Source organism: Podarcis tiliguerta (genome assembly GCF_965153285.1).
Source record: "Podarcis tiliguerta genome assembly, chromosome: 6".
Classification (NCBI taxonomy): domain Eukaryota; kingdom Metazoa; phylum Chordata; class Lepidosauria; order Squamata; family Lacertidae; genus Podarcis; species Podarcis tiliguerta.
In genome coordinates, this window is record NC_139539.1 from 79707013 (window position 1) to 79724859 (window position 17847).

General features: G+C 46.2%; 1 protein-coding gene across 2 annotated transcripts in view; it reads right to left on the reverse strand.

Moving 5' to 3' along the window:
* Window positions 1-17847, reverse strand: part of CRB1 (crumbs cell polarity complex component 1) — a 152891-nt gene that overhangs the window by 24041 nt on the left and 111003 nt on the right. For both annotated transcript variants that reach the window (XM_083445273.1, XM_083445272.1), the window contains exons 7-11: window positions 10198-10751; window positions 4652-4817; window positions 2629-3535; window positions 1173-1301; window positions 115-241 (exon numbers count right to left, since the gene is read on the reverse strand). In XM_083445273.1, the coding sequence (XP_083301399.1) occupies window positions 115-241; window positions 1173-1301; window positions 2629-3535; window positions 4652-4817; window positions 10198-10751 (1883 nt within the window). The remainder of the gene's footprint in view (window positions 1-114; window positions 242-1172; window positions 1302-2628; window positions 3536-4651; window positions 4818-10197; window positions 10752-17847) is intronic.

Sequence of the window (17847 nt, forward strand, 5' to 3'; positions counted from 1 at the left end):
CTGTTCCCCCCATTCCACTGCTGGGTCGTCATCCATGCGCAGAATGAGGTAGGAGAGAAGTTGAAAGAGGTTCTGCCACAACAAGAGAGAGACAAAGAAGGAGAGGTCGCTTACGTCTATCTCGCAGCGATCGCCGGCGTAGTTCAAGTCACAGATGCAGTTGAATTTGTTGAGCAGGTTCTGGCAGAGGCCCCCGTTGAGGCACGGGTCGGAGGTGCACTCGTTGATGTCCACTTCACATCTGCAAGATTGTTTTTTTAAAGGTAAATACATGGGCCAACTACTCACTAATGTGAATGGAAAAGGCAAGACGGTGGTATAAATTAACTTTCTTATTTATACCCCGCCCATCTGGCTGGGTTGCCCCTCCAACACATATGAAAACATTAACAATGTCCCTATACAGGGCTGCCTTCAGATGTCTTCTAAAAGTTGCGTAGTTCTTTATCTCCGTGACATCTGATGGTAGGGAGAAGGGAGAAGACCCTCTGCCTGTAACTTGGCCTCTCGCAGTGAGGGAACCGCCAGAAGGCCCTTACACATGGACCTCAGTGTCTGGGCTGAACGATGGGGGTGGAGACACTCCTTCAGGTATACAGGCCTGAGGCCACTTTCAATGGCTCACTGAAATCCTTGGCTCTGCTAGATGGCTTAACTAGGTCAGGGGTTGCAGAGGCCTTGCCTGTGGGGTCCCCCCCTTCCCCAAACCCCACCCACCGCCTAAATTAGATTTGATATAAACTGTCCAATGCAGCCATTAGACACTAGCCATTAGGACGCGGGTGGCGCTGTGAGTTAAACCACAGAGCCTAGGACTTGCCGATCAGAAGGTTGGCAGTTCGAATCCCCGCGACGGGGTGAGCTCCTGTTGCTCGGTTACAAATGAAATAAGAGAAAGGTTATTTAGTGGTGATTAGAACCTAATGTTTCTTTTTAGAACCCAAGGACTGGAGATAGAGTGCTGGTTATTTTAGAAAAATAAATGCCGGGACTCGCCATGAACAGCTCCCTTGCTCTCTTAAAATGGCAATGGCACCCTCCTGAGAAGTGCCGGAACTGTGTTCTGGTGAGTTCCAGCTGAAAAAAAGCCCTGCTCCTGTTTCTAGTGAGTCAAATTACCGCATGAAAAAAAAATTGATATGAAAAAATTGTGATTATTATAATAATCTCACCGCCGTCCTGTAAAGCCTGGGAGGCACATGCATTCCAACAGTCCTTGGAGCTCGGAACAGTTGCCATAGTTGTAACAGGTAATATTTTTGATCTCATTCCCGCACACTGTAGACGGTAGCCGTATATATCTAAAGCGAAACAACAGCGGTAAGCCTACAAAATCACTTTCCCCTATTATTTTGCACCTCAATCTCTGACTTTTGTCTTCTGGGTTTCTGGGGGTTTTCCTGTTGTTATTCTGTCTCTCATAGGTACAATAAACCTACCATTAAAATTATGGACTGGTCATTTCTTCATCAGAGAGCAAACGTGCAAATTTAGCAGGGGATCAAATACTCTCCCCCCCCCTCACTGTACATGTTTCCTTGTAAGTAGGGATGGAGAAGAAATCAGCTTTGGTTAGGACAGTGTTTCTCAAACTTGGATCCCCGGCTGTTGGACAAGCAACTCCCACTGTCGTCCCTAGCTAGCAGGACCAGTGGTCAGGGATGATGTAGTCAAACAGCAGGTTTGAGAAACACTGGGGTACGATTTTAACGTCAACCAGTGGCATAGCGTGGGGGGTGCAGGGGGGGCGGCCGCACCGGGTGCAACATCTGGGGGGGGGGCGCTCGCACTCGCAGCTCTCTGCCCCTACCTGGCTCACTCAGTCTCTCGCACTGCAGTGCTGAATCCGATCTGAGCCGCTGGGTCGCCGCCCACTGTGGAGGGGAGGGTGCCAGGTGTGTGGTGTGGTGCAGAGAGAGAGTGAGGGACTATCTGGGGGAGGGACAGTGCAGCGGGGGGGGCGCAAATTACTTGCCTTGCCCCGGGTGCTGACAACCCACGCTACGCCACTGACGTCAACTCACCTAATTCTCAATTTTGAAAGCAATGTGTGAGCTGAAACACAGCTATCCTTTGAAATTCACACCTCCAAATTTTGCTATGCACTTCTCTCTAGGCACGAGTCTGCATGGTTTTGCCTTCGCCCTGCCACTTTCCCCTGGAAAACCCACAAATTTAGCACTAAATTTGAACAAACAACAAACCTGATTACCATTAGTTCTGATTCAGTGCTAAATCTCTATCTGTTTAGACAAAGTTTCCCAAACTTAGGTCTCCACTGTTTTTTTTTTGGACTACAATTCCCACCATCCCTGACCACTGGTCCTGCTAGCTAAGGATGATGGGAGTTGTAGTCCAAAAACAACTGGAGACCTAAGTTTGGGAAACCCTGCTTTAAACGCTATTAGAAAAGAACCAGTCCTATGTACACTTATCTGGGAGCAAAGCACCATTCACAATGATGGACATTTATAAGACTGAGGGTGCCCACGACGTTACCTGCAACACTTAGTAGTGCAATTGCTAACCCAGAGGTTTGTTCAGCTTTTAATCATTGCCTCATTTAAGAGATCGGAAGCGACTGATACTGTAGCGGGTGAATTTCTTCATCAGGCTTCAGGACAGTACCTGCAAAACCTTCCGGTGAAATTCCCGGCACATAGGCAGGAATAGCCGTTAATCTCGTCAACACAGGTGGCCCCATTTGCACACAGATGGCCCCGGCAGTCGTCAATGTCTTCTTCGCACCTCGACCCCGTGTAGCCCAGATCACATATGCACTTGTACATTGCGACTCTGTCGCTGCAGTTTCCGTGCACACAGGGATTCGATGCGCACTCGTCAATGTTGGCTTCGCAGTGGGTTCCAGTCCACCCCTCGGCGCACGTGCAACTATAATAAGAGTAGAAGTCTTCGCATATCCCGTTGTGCATGCAAGGGTTTGAGCTGCAAGCGTCCAGTGGAAGGCAGCCAGTGACGACGGGGTTGGCCGATATCTTGAGGAACTGCTCTTCCTGTGGTTTCTTCATATAGCCATCAATGGTTTCAAAGTAGGAGAGGTGGATGCCACCAATTTCCACAGTGCTCATGCATCCTCGGAGCCCGTCCAGGTTATCAAAAGCTTTGTCCGCAAGGTAGATATCTGTCTCTTCTCTCAAGAAGTTGAGGTTTCCTGTGGCAACCATACTTGTTGTGATGTCTTCCTTGTCATTTATATCCATGAGCCATCTCGAGGACTGAGATAAGGGCTCCATCATTGAGAAGGTCACCTGGCGCAGGATCCCATCATTCACCGGCCGAGAGCTAGCCAGGCTCAGCGTATACAAGCTGTTGCCACTTTGCAACTGGAACACCAGTTTGGCATTCTGGATGCGGATGGTGACAAACTCTGGCTCCTTTTCTGCGTAAAGCAGGATTACGTCGGAGTCCCGTGTCCGAAAGCCAAAGGTTATGTTGGTGAGGTCCCTGCTGATGTTCCCATTGCTTCTGTAAAATATTGCACTGCTCCTGCCGCTAAAAATTGCATTGGCAATACCTGTGTAGAGATAGCAAAAGGCATTAAGCATCTAGGAGTGGTGTACTTAGTCATGCACATTACATTTTATTTAACTTTTTGTTCTTTGCCTTTATATACTGGCAAGATAGCTTAGTGCCCTGGATTGCTTTTATAGCCATAAAAAATGCAAACAAACACCCTCTCAGTATATGGATGGAAGATTGAGATAAAATGGTGATAGAGGGATATATATGGAGAGAGAGAGAGATTCTCAATTCACTATGTCATAGTTCCAGCACCCTGCAAAAAAGGTAAAGGACCCCTGGATGGTTAAGTCCAGTCAAAGGTGACTATGGGGTTGCGGCGCTCTTCTCGCTTTCAGGCCAAGGGAGTCGACGTTTGTCCACAGACAGCTTTCCAGGTCATGTGGCCAGCAGGACCAAACTGCTTCTGGCGCAACGGGACACCGTGATGGAAACCAGAGCTCACAGAAACGCCATTTAACTTCCCGCTGCAGCGGTACCTATTTATCTACTTCCACTGGCATTCTTTCAAACTGCTAGGTTGGCCAAAACGGGGACAGAACAACAAGAGCTTACCCCATTGCGAGGATTCGAACTGCCAACCTTCTGATTGGCAAGCCCAAGAGGCTCTGTGGTTTAGACCACAGCATCACCCGCATCCCACAGCACTGTGCAACGCCCTCTAGGCTCAGTGCCCAGTGTGGTAGAATGAGTCATGCGGCCCTAAATCCACCTCTGGTTTAGCAGGTGCTGAAAAGGCAACAGAGATGCCTGGATAAATGACTGGATTTTTATCCAGTGTTCTTATAAGGGACCCTAACAGTGTGTTTCTAGTGTAGTGGCTGCACAATGCCCCAGTCCCCCTAATGCCTAGCTGTTTTTGCACCCAGTAATGCTACCGCTTAGCAAATTCTCTCCTGCAGTATAAGGCGAATGAAGTTGCTAAGAAACACTCAACTTCAGAGTGGTGCTACGTACAGCAACAAATGCCCCAACAAATACATCGCAAAGATTGGGAAAGCCTGAAACACTTGTGGAAAAAATCAACACTGTGCTGCCTTAGTCCCTCAAAGTTAAGGAGATGGGGGTTGGGCGTTAGGGTTTTTCGGGGGGGGGAGAGGGGAATACTTGCATTCAAATCCTCGATGCACCAGCTGGCATTGGGCTTCATGGGGGCACGGACTGAGTTCGCACCATTTTACTTCCTCGCAGGCTTTCCCAGCTGTATTTGGTGGGCAGGCGCAAGTGAAGTCATCCCAGATTGAATAGCAAACGCCACCGTTTTGGCAGGGGTTCGGCTAAAGAGGAGAGAGGGGAGTCCAATGTAAGCAAGTATCTCTAGCAAGGCAATCGAGGAAAGTGGCGGTGGGAGAAAGAAAGGAGCGGACTTATTTCCTAGGCCCACTGCTCTGTCATGTTTCCTCATTTTCCTCATTTAAAAAGTGCCATGAAAACACGCTCTGCCGCTGTAAATGCCTACAGTAGTACCTCGGGTTACATACGCTTCAGGTTACATACACTTCAGGTTACACACTCCGCTAACCCAGAAATAGTGCTTCAGGTTAAGAACTTTTCTTCAGGATAAGAACAGAAATCAGGCTCCAGCAGCGCAGCAGCAGCGGGAGGCCCCATTAGCTAAAGTGGTGCTTCAGGTTAAGAACAGTTTCAGGTTAAGAACGGACCTTCGGAACGAATTAAGTACTTAACCTGAGGTACTACTGTATTAGAAAAGTGCCCAAATACAATTGTGGGCGCTTTAGATAAGGAAAACAGGGGAGATGGGGGTGGGGTTAAATATCCCCTCCCCAGAGCTGCTGCTCCAGTCAAAACTAGAGCCTCCAACTGATGACGGTACAGATTTATCAGTGGTCTTAGCATAAGGCAGCTGTCTGTATTCTACAGGATTAACGATCTCAATTAATCATAGCTAGCGGTTGTATCCAATGCTAGCCCTACTCAGAGTAAATCCACTGAAAATCAATGGACATGGCTAACTCAGTTTCGTTAATTTCAATGGGTCTACTCCAGGGTTTCCCAAACTTGGGTCTCCAGTTGTTTTTGGACACTAGTCCTACTAGCTAGGGATGATGGGAGTTGTCCAAAAAACAACAACAGTTGGAGACCCTGCTCCAGAAACAGATTGGGAAACCCTTGTCTACTCTCACTAGAACAATTGGGACACAACCCTAAAGCTATGAAACTAGTCAGTTATTCATGACTAGGTTTTCCCCATTGATTTTAATGGATTGGGGCCAATCATTTTCAGGCTGTCTGGCAACTCACGAAGTATCATGAGGAACCAGGAACATGGGATGGCATCATACAGCATACTGAATTCCTTTTGTGATAATTGTGGGTGTCATAGGTCTCCTTTACCATTTTAAGGTACTGTTACAATCCAATTGCTTTCTGTAGTGGTCTGTATTGCAAAGGCACATTTCCGACATACCAAAAGGAAAAATTTTCCTGCCTGGCAGAATTGACTTTTAAATTTTTTCCAGATCTATGATTCTATAAGATTATCACAGTTGTATTACCTTATCATATCAGACAAGCTTTAGATAAGATATATTTCTTTTGTTCCGAAAACCACTTAAACAGACCATTTGACTTAGTCCTAGGAGAAAGGATATCAAAAGATAAAGAAGAAGAAGAGATGATTGAAGGCGAAATTGGTCAAAGGGAGGAAAGGAGGCGTGTCAAGTAAAGCCTTTGCCAAATAAGAATGGGAAATGTTTTTACAAACAACTCTTGGTGAAATCCGGTGGTGCCCTGAAACCTTCCTCTTTAAAGAGCCTTTGTAGAGAATGCACAATACAAAGAAGGCCTTACTGGCTAGAGAGTGTTGAGCACGCATAGGTTTGCTGCATATCAAGGCCTGACCTTTAGCAAAGCCACTCCCGACCTTGAGAAGGGGTGGGGTTGCGGGCTCACGCCCCTGTCTACATTCTTGCGGGGCTGGCGGCAGCCCCGCGGGACTCAGGGATTCCCCAGTCACAGTAATATTCATCACCCTCGGGCCAGCTAATCGGCGGGCGGCGGGGGCGGGCCTAACTAGGTCCTCTTAAGGTCAGGTCAGCCCCAGCTCGCCCCTTTCTCTTCTTTACAGCAGCAGCGGTTTCCCACCCACCCTCCCTCTAGGCTTGCCATGGACTTTGCTATGGGCTTTGGCTGGTCGCTGCAAGGGGCCTGGTAGGAGTTTTTCCATTTGGCTAATTGGCTGTGATTTGAAGCCACTTGGTTTTTTCGCCTACCTCGTAGCAAAACGTCACAACTCCCCGGTGTTGGCGGTTAGGCATTGGCAGGGGTATTGTTACGCAAATGAGGTCAGGGGGGAGGAGCGCCATCACCTCCCCCACAGCTTGAAGGGTAGTTCATTAAAGGACTCCGGGGGGCGTCGCCTCGTCCGAAACCTACGTAGGCTAGGGCCTAAAGCGCGCTCCCGAGCGGTAACCCCTTGGGGAGCGCCTACGGATGTGCATCTCGGGGGTTCCCCCTGTTGGTGATTAACCCTTCCCGGTTAGACCAGATAGTCTGTTAGGGCCAATGCCTAAAGCCAATACCTCTCTTACCTGTAATCAATAAAGTTGTGGCCATTTTCGCCCATTAACCTTAATTCTCGTGTCCGTGTCTTTATTTACTACATCTGTGGGAGGGGGCGGGAATTGCCACGCAAAAGGCCGTTGCACATGATTTCAGTGCAAAAGATTCCAGGTTCAAGCCTGGAACAGATTCCTGGTCTGAAACAATGGAGAATCGCTCCCAGCTAATAGAGACAAGATGCTCTTGCATCTTCCTGCCTTCTTCCTTGTTGAACCACAGGCTGGTTGTGTCGGCTTTTTGGTGAGCTCACAAAAGAGCTCTCTAGGTTCGGTCTTAGGACAGCCGGCAGTAAAAGAAAAGTTAGAGGTATGTTTGGGAGTAGAGATTGCAGACCTTCCAAGTGTTCCTATTTTCCAGGGGCACAGAAGCCACCCCAGTTTCTGATTTGATCCCAGAATGTCCCACTTTTTCTTAGGACATCCCTATTTTCATTGGATAAATGTTGGAGGGTATGGAGTCATGTGACTCCCCAAGCCTAGGAGATAAGTAGCTATACAATCTTTAGAAGACATCTGAAGGCAGCCCTGTACAGGGAAGGTTTTTATTTTATGTTTAATATTTTATTATGGGTTTATGTATGTTAGAAGATGCCCAGAGTTGCTGAGGCAACCCAGTCAGATGGGTGGGTATTATTATTATTATTATTATTATTATTAACAACAACAACAACAACAACAACAATAATAACAATAATAATAATAATATCAGATGGCCGCATTTTCATTGGAGAAATGTTGAAGGGTGTGTACAAAACAGCTCTCTAGGTTTGGTCTTAGGACAGCCAGCAGGAAAAACGAAATGTTTGGGAGTAGAGATTGAGTAGAAGGGGAAGGGAGACTTTCAGTGGGAAGTAGTAGTATTGTAAGTTATGAACTGAAGCCAGGATAATGTGATATTGCCTACTTTATCACCAAGGCCTGGTTCACGCTGATTGTGTGGTGACTGCAGCGTCAAATGACAATTTACACGTGTGAATGAGTTTTCACAGATCAATCCTCACAAAGAGGTCTGGGGATCCCTTGCCGTTCAGCTGAGCTCATTCATAGATTCTGGGGCAAGTTGACATGGGCCATATAATCAAATTGTGAGAAATCAAATGATGTCTGTGCATGCATGAACTGGTTCTCAGTTTTCAGAGCAGCATTGGGCTATAAATGGAAGAGAACAGAGGTGAAAGGGCCTAGGCAGTTGGAGCCTCTCTCTGAAGCTTCGTATGTCTAGGAGACGTGAAAGTAAATTAGGGAAAATGTGCCATTCTTGAAGTATTTTCTGAAGGGATGATGGTTCGTTCTGTGGAATAGCATGCCTGTCAAGATATAACAGGAGCCCATCACCCACACTTTTCGGGGGGGGGGGGCGGAATTGAAAACGTTTTTGTTTCAAGCTTTTCCAACTGGGTGAATGGGCCTGTGCCACGGGTGTCCAGGTTTTTGCTAAAGCGTGTTCTCCCTAACAGAGAGCACATATTGCGGTTGGGGGAACAAGCCACCCTGCCGTGACTTGGCAGATTTGGTGAGGAACCCAAGCCTTTAAATGGTTAAAATTGGGTTGCTGGGGAGTTTTGATTGTTGCCAATTTGGAGGAGGGGTCAGAGTCTTTAAATACAGGGGCCAGACGTCGGCACGTCCTCTTGGCCGTTTTGCACCGGATCACCTGCCCTCCCTCCCTTTAATAGGGTGGTTTTTTCTGATCACTTGACCTTGCTATGCCTGTCATGGGGTCGTCCGCCTTGGAGTGGGGGCCTGGTAGGAATTTTGCCATCTGGCTGATTGGCTGGTGCCATTTGGTTTTTGCCTACTGTGTAGCAAATCGTCACAACTTGTAAGGCTGGCGGTTAGGCATTGGTTAAATTGGTGCTTGGAGGGGTAAGTGTCTACCCCTCCAAATGATGCGGAAAGGGAATTCTGTTAAAGGAATCCAGGGGCTTGCCATTCTTTTTGTCCTTGTCCCTGGCATCGGACTTGGGCCGTGCAAGCCCCACAGGAACATGAGGGTGAGAAGTGAGGGACTGATGCCCAGCTTCATTTTCTCACCCAATACCTGTTTCCCACGCTGGCTTCCGTTGGTGTCCAGAAGGTCAGCTCTGTCCCTGAGGGCAAGGACAGATAGTCATAACCAATGCCTAAGCAACCACTCACATTTTTTGTATTTTGAATAAAGTTGTGGCCAAAATTATGCCAAAAACCTTAAACAAAAATTGATGTGCGAAGTGTGAATTTTTTGGGGGGTGGCATTGTGGGACTCAACACGCAAATTGTTTTGTCTTAAACGTATTTGCTTTTTTTGTGTTTTTATCTGCTTTTAACTGTTTTTATTGTACATCACCTTGAGGTGCTTGCATGAAAGTCAAATGATACATTAATAATGATAATAAGTTGAAAGAAGGGTAAGCACAGGAAAAAGTGCTCAGCATGATTGTAAGCGATTTTTTAAAAACAAATCATGAAATGCTTGAGGCATTAAGAAAAAAAGCTGTTTCATATGAAACATACTGTACAGGAACACACAACTGACACATTCCGTCAGCCCACTTGTATTTGCACATATGTAAGAGATGGCGTTTGTTTATAAATCCATTACTTTTTATGCAATGTTAAATGAGGACCGTGTGATTTCTGGCAGATCCAACCCACATAGGGGCTGCCTTTGTATTTGTGTGGTGATACAACATTCCTCTCTTCTTTAATATTTTTACAGGCTCCATTGCCAGGCCCAAATGCCCGTAACATACCATGTGATTAGCCTGCTTCGAAAGTCTGGTTTTACAGTAATTATGAGAATATTTTGGTTTGAAAAACTACAGTGAGTTCAAGTTGCCCTTAATGAATAGCAGGCTTGCTAACTGGTTATCATTACCTTGCCATTCAAGCCATTTCCAGCCTCCCAGATGTTTCTGCGGTCTCGGCGCCCGCAAAGTGTGGGGCTGTTTGACAAAAACCTGATCTTACCTGCCTGTTTCGGATATCGTGCTCAGATATTCTTACTGTCACATGCTGTTTTCGGAGCACTGCTAGTTCAAAAGAGAATTCCTTGCTGCAAACATGGAAACGGCACTTTGAGAAACAGCATCCTTACCTGACAGAGGTTGTCTCCGATGCAGCCTGGGGCAATGTTGATCAGCGTGCTCTTTCTGATGACAGAATCTGATGAAGTCGTGACAGGGAAGAATTCCAGTGGTTGGTTGCCCAGTCTTAAATCTTGGATGCAGCCTTTGAAATATCCACCATTTACATGGGTTTCTTGGTCGTCGGGTAATCCTCCGATGTACATAATATCACCGCTCTGGATTTTTATTACAGGGATAGAAATGTAGCCTAGGTTCTGCGAAGACTGGAATAGCTCGGTCTTGTTTGGCTTGATTTTTAAGGATATCAAATAAAAATTTCCATCATTCACAGGCTGTGTTCCAAGGAGTTTGTCAGAGCTTAGGCCTGATGCCAGGAGTTTTCCACCTTCCAACCAGACCTTAAGAAATAGGATTGCGCCTTTTTTCAGAGACAGCAACAAGCCAGAAGGCTTGCGTGTTCGGACAAACATTGAGATGGTCACACTTTCGTCGTCGCTGCCTTCTAAAGGAAAAGCAGCAAACCCTTTGGATTCCTTATGTCCAAATCTTCCTGGAATGTACTCTTGAGTTCACATGGCAAAAAGAGAGAGAGAGAAAATAATACAACTTTAAGACAGGAGTACTGATGGAAAGGAGTACTGGACGCGGGTGGCGCTGTGGGTTAAAGCCTCAGTGCCTAGGGCTTGCCGATCGAAAGGTCGGCGGTTCGAATCCCCGCGGCGGGGTGCGCTCCCATCGTTCGGTCCCAGCGCCTGCCAACCTAGCAGTTCGAAAGCACTCCTGGGTGCAAGTAGATAAATAGGGACCGCTTACTAGCGGGAAGGTAAATGGCATTTCCGTGTTCGGCTCTGGCTCGCCAGAGCAGCGATGTCACGCTGGCCACGTGACCCGGAAGTGTCTCCGGACAGCCCTGGCCCTGGCCTCTTTGAGTGAGATGGGCGCACAACCCTAGAGTCTGTCAAGACTGGCCCGTACGGGCAGGGGTACCTTTACCTTTACTGATGGAAAAAATGGACATATCACGAAACAGACCGGGAATGCTCTGGCATTCTAAACTAAACTACCTGATGGCACTTTCAGTGGCAAACTACTATGGTTTGTACCACTCCTATGAAAGATGCATTACGAATCCTGCAAAGCAAGTGCAGCCTTTTAAAGATTGAGATATATAATTCTACCTTCTGTCTGAGATGATATGATATAACTGACCCCAATTCAAAGCTAGGAGACCAGCAATGGCTGGTTCTGATGCTTCAGTTTCAGTCCTTTTGGGAAGGCAAGGGTTGTGACCCATACCTCTTACATTCCTCATTTCCAATCTCACCAGGGATCACACAACATTCTTTTCAGAAGTTCTGTTTTTCTCCTGATGGCCCATCTCTAATGTGCGAGGCAAAGACAGATAACATATTGATTACCTTGAACACTGTGGCCTCAGCATTGTTTCCCTTTTCGATTTGCTCATGCTCATGCTATTGGTTGTCAAACCTGAATTGGGAAGGATTTCCTCCTGAACTCAAAATTCCTCCTGAATTTTAGAGGTCAAGGGAACTGCTGGCCTCCCCGCTCAACATACATTTTGGATCTTATCTGCCAATCACAGGGGCCAACGTTGGACATTTCTGTCTCCCTATGAGTCTGATGAAAGTTCTGAGGAGCAAGTATGAGAATAGCAAGCTTGAGTCCCATGGAAACACATACTTTCTTAGTCCCTACAAGCTAATTCTAGAAATCTGTCACAATGTAGAAACCACAGCTATTTAATTTAGAAAACAGTCCAGGTTAATTCCCCCATTCCCATGTTGTTTTCAGCTCAGCCTGACTCCTGCCATGCAAAAAGAGAGGTCAGTGTTGACTGAACCGGGGATGATGTAGAGTGGGCCCTATGAAAGGAAACATTTTCTCTGATGCTTACACCAGAGCAGGGCCTCTAGTCTGAGTGGATCCCAGCTCTTTAGCATATGCGGTATGCTTATTGATCATACAGCAGACTTTTCATCTTGGGACATCAGGCAGCAATGTTGCTTCCTCTTTCTCCTTCTGCTGTGTTCAGCTCTAGATAAGCTTCTAATAAGGTGTAGGCTGGCAATTGGATATGTGCCTCTTTGTGTCTATTTTGGGTGTTTTGCCATCAGCTCTGAGGGATGTGAGACCCAATATGCTGTAACAATCTTTTAAAAAAATAAGATTTGCTTTGGCAGTTCCCGTTGTACAGATTTCCTTCTGGTTATAGCCAATCTACTGATGTGCTGTATCCTCCTCATTAAAGTATACTAAACTGAAAATTTAGATGACCAGGTATGATGATCATCCTTTTGGCTGATTTTTTCTTGATCTGAAATCAAGTATGGCACAAATGCCAATCTCTCAAACCACAACAAACCCCAATAAGCAAAAATCTTAAAACGTTCAAGTGAAAGAAAATGGTCAAACCTAAATCTTATTTTTCTTCTTGTACCTTCAAATCTTAGAATTCTAGAGTTGGAAGGGACCACAGGGGTCATCTAGTCCAACCCCCTGCAATGCAGGAATCTTGCCCAACGTTAAGATCGGCCTTGCACAGAGTACACAGGTTGAGAACTCAGGATATTGTCTGAAGGTACATGAAGCTTGCTAAAGCTAAGCAGATCTTGGTCTAGACCAGCCTTTCTCAACCTGTGGGTCCCCAGATGTTGTTGAACTACAACTCCCATCACCCCTAGCTAGCAAGGCCAGAGCTCAGGGATGATGGGAGTTGTAGTCCAACAACATCTGGGGACCCACAGGTTGAGAACCGCTGGTCTAGACAGAACCTAGATGGATGACCACCTAGAAACCAGATTTATGCCACCATGGATTCCATGTTGGGTGATCAGCACATGTAAGAAAATAGATGAAGCAACTATACTGCTAACACGAGCACGTGCCCCAAAGGACCAACTGGCTTACTAAATTTCAGAGAAGATCACGCCTAGGATTGGACAAATGATGTTGGCTTCTTCTCAAGCTACCTTCACTCTTCATTGAGGCATGGCAACAACATGGCAAAGTTCAGGAAAGAAATCAAATAAATAATAATAAAGTGGGATGGAGTCTCATCATTTACTCAAACAGTGTGGTGACCTAGGGAGGCTCACCTAGTGCCTTCATTATATATATTTTAGGTGCCACACAGAAACATTCCTCTTCAATTGGGCCATTGGCTGATTCATATTCTATCGTCTTTAAAATGTGTCTGTGGGAAGTGGGTGGGATTATTGTTTTGCTGTTTTGTTTTACTTATTTTCTTGGTTTTTTTATCCTGTATTTTATTCTGTGAACTGCCCCGAAATCTTATGGTGATAAATCTAAGAAATAAATACAGTGCTAATTAGTGTGGATCACATGGAATGGGAAGCAGCTCCCTGAACACCACAACAGTTCAGGGCAGCTGATCCAAAATATTCTGGAAATTATCATGTGGAAATGGCTTCCCCTCTAGGTCGACTTGAGTGAAGGAACATTTAAAAACTTATTGATGCCTAGTCAGATCATTGTTTCCTCTAGATCAGCCTTTCTCAACCTGTGGGTCCCCAGATGTTGTTGAACTACAACTCCCATCACTCCTAGCTAGCAAGGCCAGAGCTCAGGGATGATGGGAGTTGTAGTCCAACAACATCTAGGGACCCACAGGTTGAGGACCGCTGCTCTAGTTCAGTATTGTCTACATAGACCAGCATCAGTTCTTCAGGGTTTTAGGTAGAGGTCTCACATAGCCCTACCAGGAAATGCCAGGAATTGTACCTGTATGCAAATCAAATACACTGAACTATGGTCCTTCCACCAATTTAGCAGGATTTAAGTGGGAAGCGGGGAGATGAAGGCAAGAACTGATGTCTAAACAGCCCAGGGAGGCTTTCTGAAGTTAAAGTCTTGGCCCTTGCGTGGCAAAGGGAGGGCTGAGGTGGTGTATCTTTGAGTCCTCTGCTTCAGGCAGCAAAATATCTTAAGCCAGGATGGCTTCCACAGTGCTATATTAATAGATGAAAGGGCCTCAAATCAATAATCACAATTGGCTAATCTGAACTAAGAGGCGCGGGTGGCGCTGTGGGTTAAAGCCTCAGCGCCTAGGGCTTGCCGATCGCAAGGTCGGTGGTTCGAATCCCCGTGGCGGGGTGCGCTCCCGCTGTTCGGTCCCAGCACCTGCCAACCTAGCAGTTCGAAAGCACTCCCGGGTGCAAGTAGATAAATAGGGACCGCTTACTAGTGGGAAGGTAAACGACGTTTCCGTGTGTGGCTCTGGCTCGCCAGAGCAGCGATGTCACGCTGGCCACGTGACCCGGAAGTGTCTCCGGACAGCGCTGGCCCTCGGCCTCTTGAGTGAGATGGGCGCACAACCCTAGAGTCTGTCAAGACTGGCCCATATGGGCAGGGGTACCTTTACCTTTACCCTGAACTAAAACCTTTAACGTGTGGTTTCACAGACCAAACAACATCAACAGCGTTAACTGGAGTTAAACAAAACAAACTCCAGCTGTTCAAAAACTTATAATCAGACTTTTCGTTCATAGGGAGGGGAAAGCTGCTTTGGTGCGTGCGCTCTCTCTCTCTCTCTCTCTCACACACACACACACACACATATATTGCTTGCAGTGTTTTATTTTAATGAAATGATTATAAGACTCATGAAAACAGGGGTGATCACTGTGGAAACCTGCCTTCTAAGTGTTACAGGATTCATATCTGGCTCAGTTTATTTAGTATGGGGAAATAAACCCCTGACTTATTTCTGAATAGACAACTTCATAAATAACATGTGGGAAATGTTTTAATTTTGTGAATGAGATGAGCTTAAACTTCTTTCTTTACGTGCTTGTTAAAAACAAGGCATATGTCCATAAATCTTTCCCCTCGGTGTTGAAATGGTCATTTTTAAGCATGAAAGGTTAGTTTATTAAAAAAAACACCACCATCTCTCTCTATTAAGGGAGTACTGGAAAGGCATTTTTCTTGTTGAAGAGAGATCGCTTATGATGCAGCAAAGCTGGCAACTGGCAGTTAGACGCGCAACATTACAAAGAAGGCAAAGGAAGCAGGGTTAGTCTTTAAAAAGGTAGCACAGCGAGCTTGCAGTTTTCAATTACTCTGCTTCAAAAGAAATATTGGATCTGGTATGTGGTTTGATGGGCATTTAGCATAACCTTGGCCAATATTAACCTCTTGAGCCATTGCGTCTGGATGCGGATGGAAATAAATCAACTTTGTCGCTTGCCTGCTACTGCTGAGAGAGTGCAGTCTGCAATGGAAATGCTTCCCAGCACTTACTGTTTGTCAACTTCTCTTTAGCAAAGATGCAAGTAATTTCTGTGCCACAAAGCACACAGCAGCAGCAGCAGCGCTTTGAAGAGCTCTTCCATTATCTATAAATTCCAAAGCGAGTGTGCCCTTGTACATTAAGAATTTAAACTTTAATGGATAGTTTAACCTAGTAAAGCTATAATCCTGTGCACAATTGTTGTCAATTAAATTTATGCCCTGCCCTTCCTTCCAAAGGAGGCTAGGGAGGGAAACGCACAAGCAATAAAATGCTTAAAAACATCCAAAAGCAATTCCTATACAGATGCTAACTGGGAAAGATCTCTACTTTTTGGAAGAAACCTCCATGCAGCTGACTTGGGAGTAAGCAACATTCAATCCACTGCGACTCATTTCTGAATAACCATGATGAGGATTGGCTGTAAAGCTTTAATAGACTGATTGGTGATGGTCAATTGTATTCAGTGAAGTTGCAGTTTAAAGGGATCCTTCCTTTTATGCTTGATTATTTTTGTCTATTTTAGGTTGGTTGTGGTAAACAACAACTTGGCCTTTCGCTTCCGTTCAACTCTATGAGTGATTGCAAATCCCGTTGCATTCAGTGGGTCTCACTCCCGAGTAAATGTGTTTAGGGTTCTAGTCTTTGTTTCTTAAGCTGCAAGTTGCATTTGCTTCCTCCAACACATGCAAAAGTCACCTACTAGGGCTTTAAGGTAAAGGTAAAGGTACCCCTGCCTGTACGGGCCAGTCTTGACAGACTCTAGGGTTGTGCGCTCATCTCACTCAAGAGGCCGGGGCCAGCGCTGTCCGAAGACATTTCCGGGTCACGTGGCCAGCGTGACATCGCTGCTCTGGCGAGCCAGAGCCGCACACGGAAACGCCGTTTACCTTCCCGCTAGTAAGCGGTCCCTATTTATCTACTTGCACCCGGAGGTGCTTTTGAACTGCTAGGTTGGCAGGCGCTGGGACCGAGCAACGGGAGCGCACCCCGCCGCGGGGATTCGAACCGCCGACCTTTCGATCGGCAAGCCCTAGGCGCTGAGGCTTTTACCCACAGCGCCACCCGCGTCCCTAAAAACATGGGGATAAGGGCTTTAGTGATATGCAAATGTGGTTATCTTTAATCAATTCTTCAGTTAAAAGACAATTTCTTAATCAACTGGCTATTCAATATAATTGGTGGGCAACCTTAATATGTGTGCATTTGGTGCACATAGAACCATAGAATTGAGCTGGAAGGGACGACAGGAGTAAGCTAGTCCAACCCCTGGCAATGCAGGAATCTCAGCCTTTCCCTCTGGGCTCTCCCAGCCTGAGATTATAGCTCTTCCTCAGTCTCCGAAGAAGAGCCTCCCATGAACATTCCCATCACATCCACAGTGTAGACTAAGCTGGTGCCTGAAAACCTGGACATGGTATGGGGTGGAAGGTTTGCAGGTTATGAAGGACTTGCTCACAAATTTATTGACACCTGCACAAATTATGATAGCTAGGAAGTGGAAGGGGCAAGCAGAATATCAACTGGAAGAATGGTATAGAGAAGAAGAGTTTGGATTTGATATCCCGCTTTATCACTACCCGAAGGCGTCTCAAAGTGGCTAACATTCTCCTTTCCCTTCCTCCCCCACAACAAACACTCTGTGAGGTGAGTGGGGCTGAGAGACTTCAGAGAAGTGTGACTAGCCCAAGGTCACCCAGCGGCTGCATGTGGAGGAGCAGAGACGCGAACCCGGTTCACCAGATTACGAGTCTATCGCTCTTAACCACTACACCACACTGGTGTGGGATATAGCTATTAATGATAAATTAACACGTGCCATTAAGGCAAGATGGAGAACATGCAGGAGAAATAGTTTCGAAGAGATATGGAAGGTTTTTGTGGAATTTGTACTTGAAAGACCTACATTGGCTCCCAGTACATTTCCAAGCACAATTCAAAGTGCTGGTGCTGTATACCTGAAGGAGCGTCTCCACCCCCATCGTTCTGCCCAGACGCTGAGGTCCAGCGCTGAGGGCCTTCTGGCGGTTCCCTCATTGCGAGAAGCAAAGCTACAGGGAAGCAGGCAGAGGGCCTTCTCGGTAGTGGCGCCCGCCCTGTGGAACGCCCTCCCATCAGATGTCAAAGCGATAAATAACTACCTGACACTTAGAAGACATCTTAAGGCAGCCCTGTTTAGGGAAGTTTTTAATGTGTGATATTTTAGTGTATTTTTGGTTTCTATGGAAGCCGCCCAGAGTGGCTGGGGAAACCCAGCCAGATGGGCGGGGTACAAATAAATTATTATTATTATTATTATTATTATTATTATTATTATTATTATTATTATTATTAAAACGGAAAGGGGTCAAACCACCGCAAGAGGTGTTAACATTTTGGGAGGTTG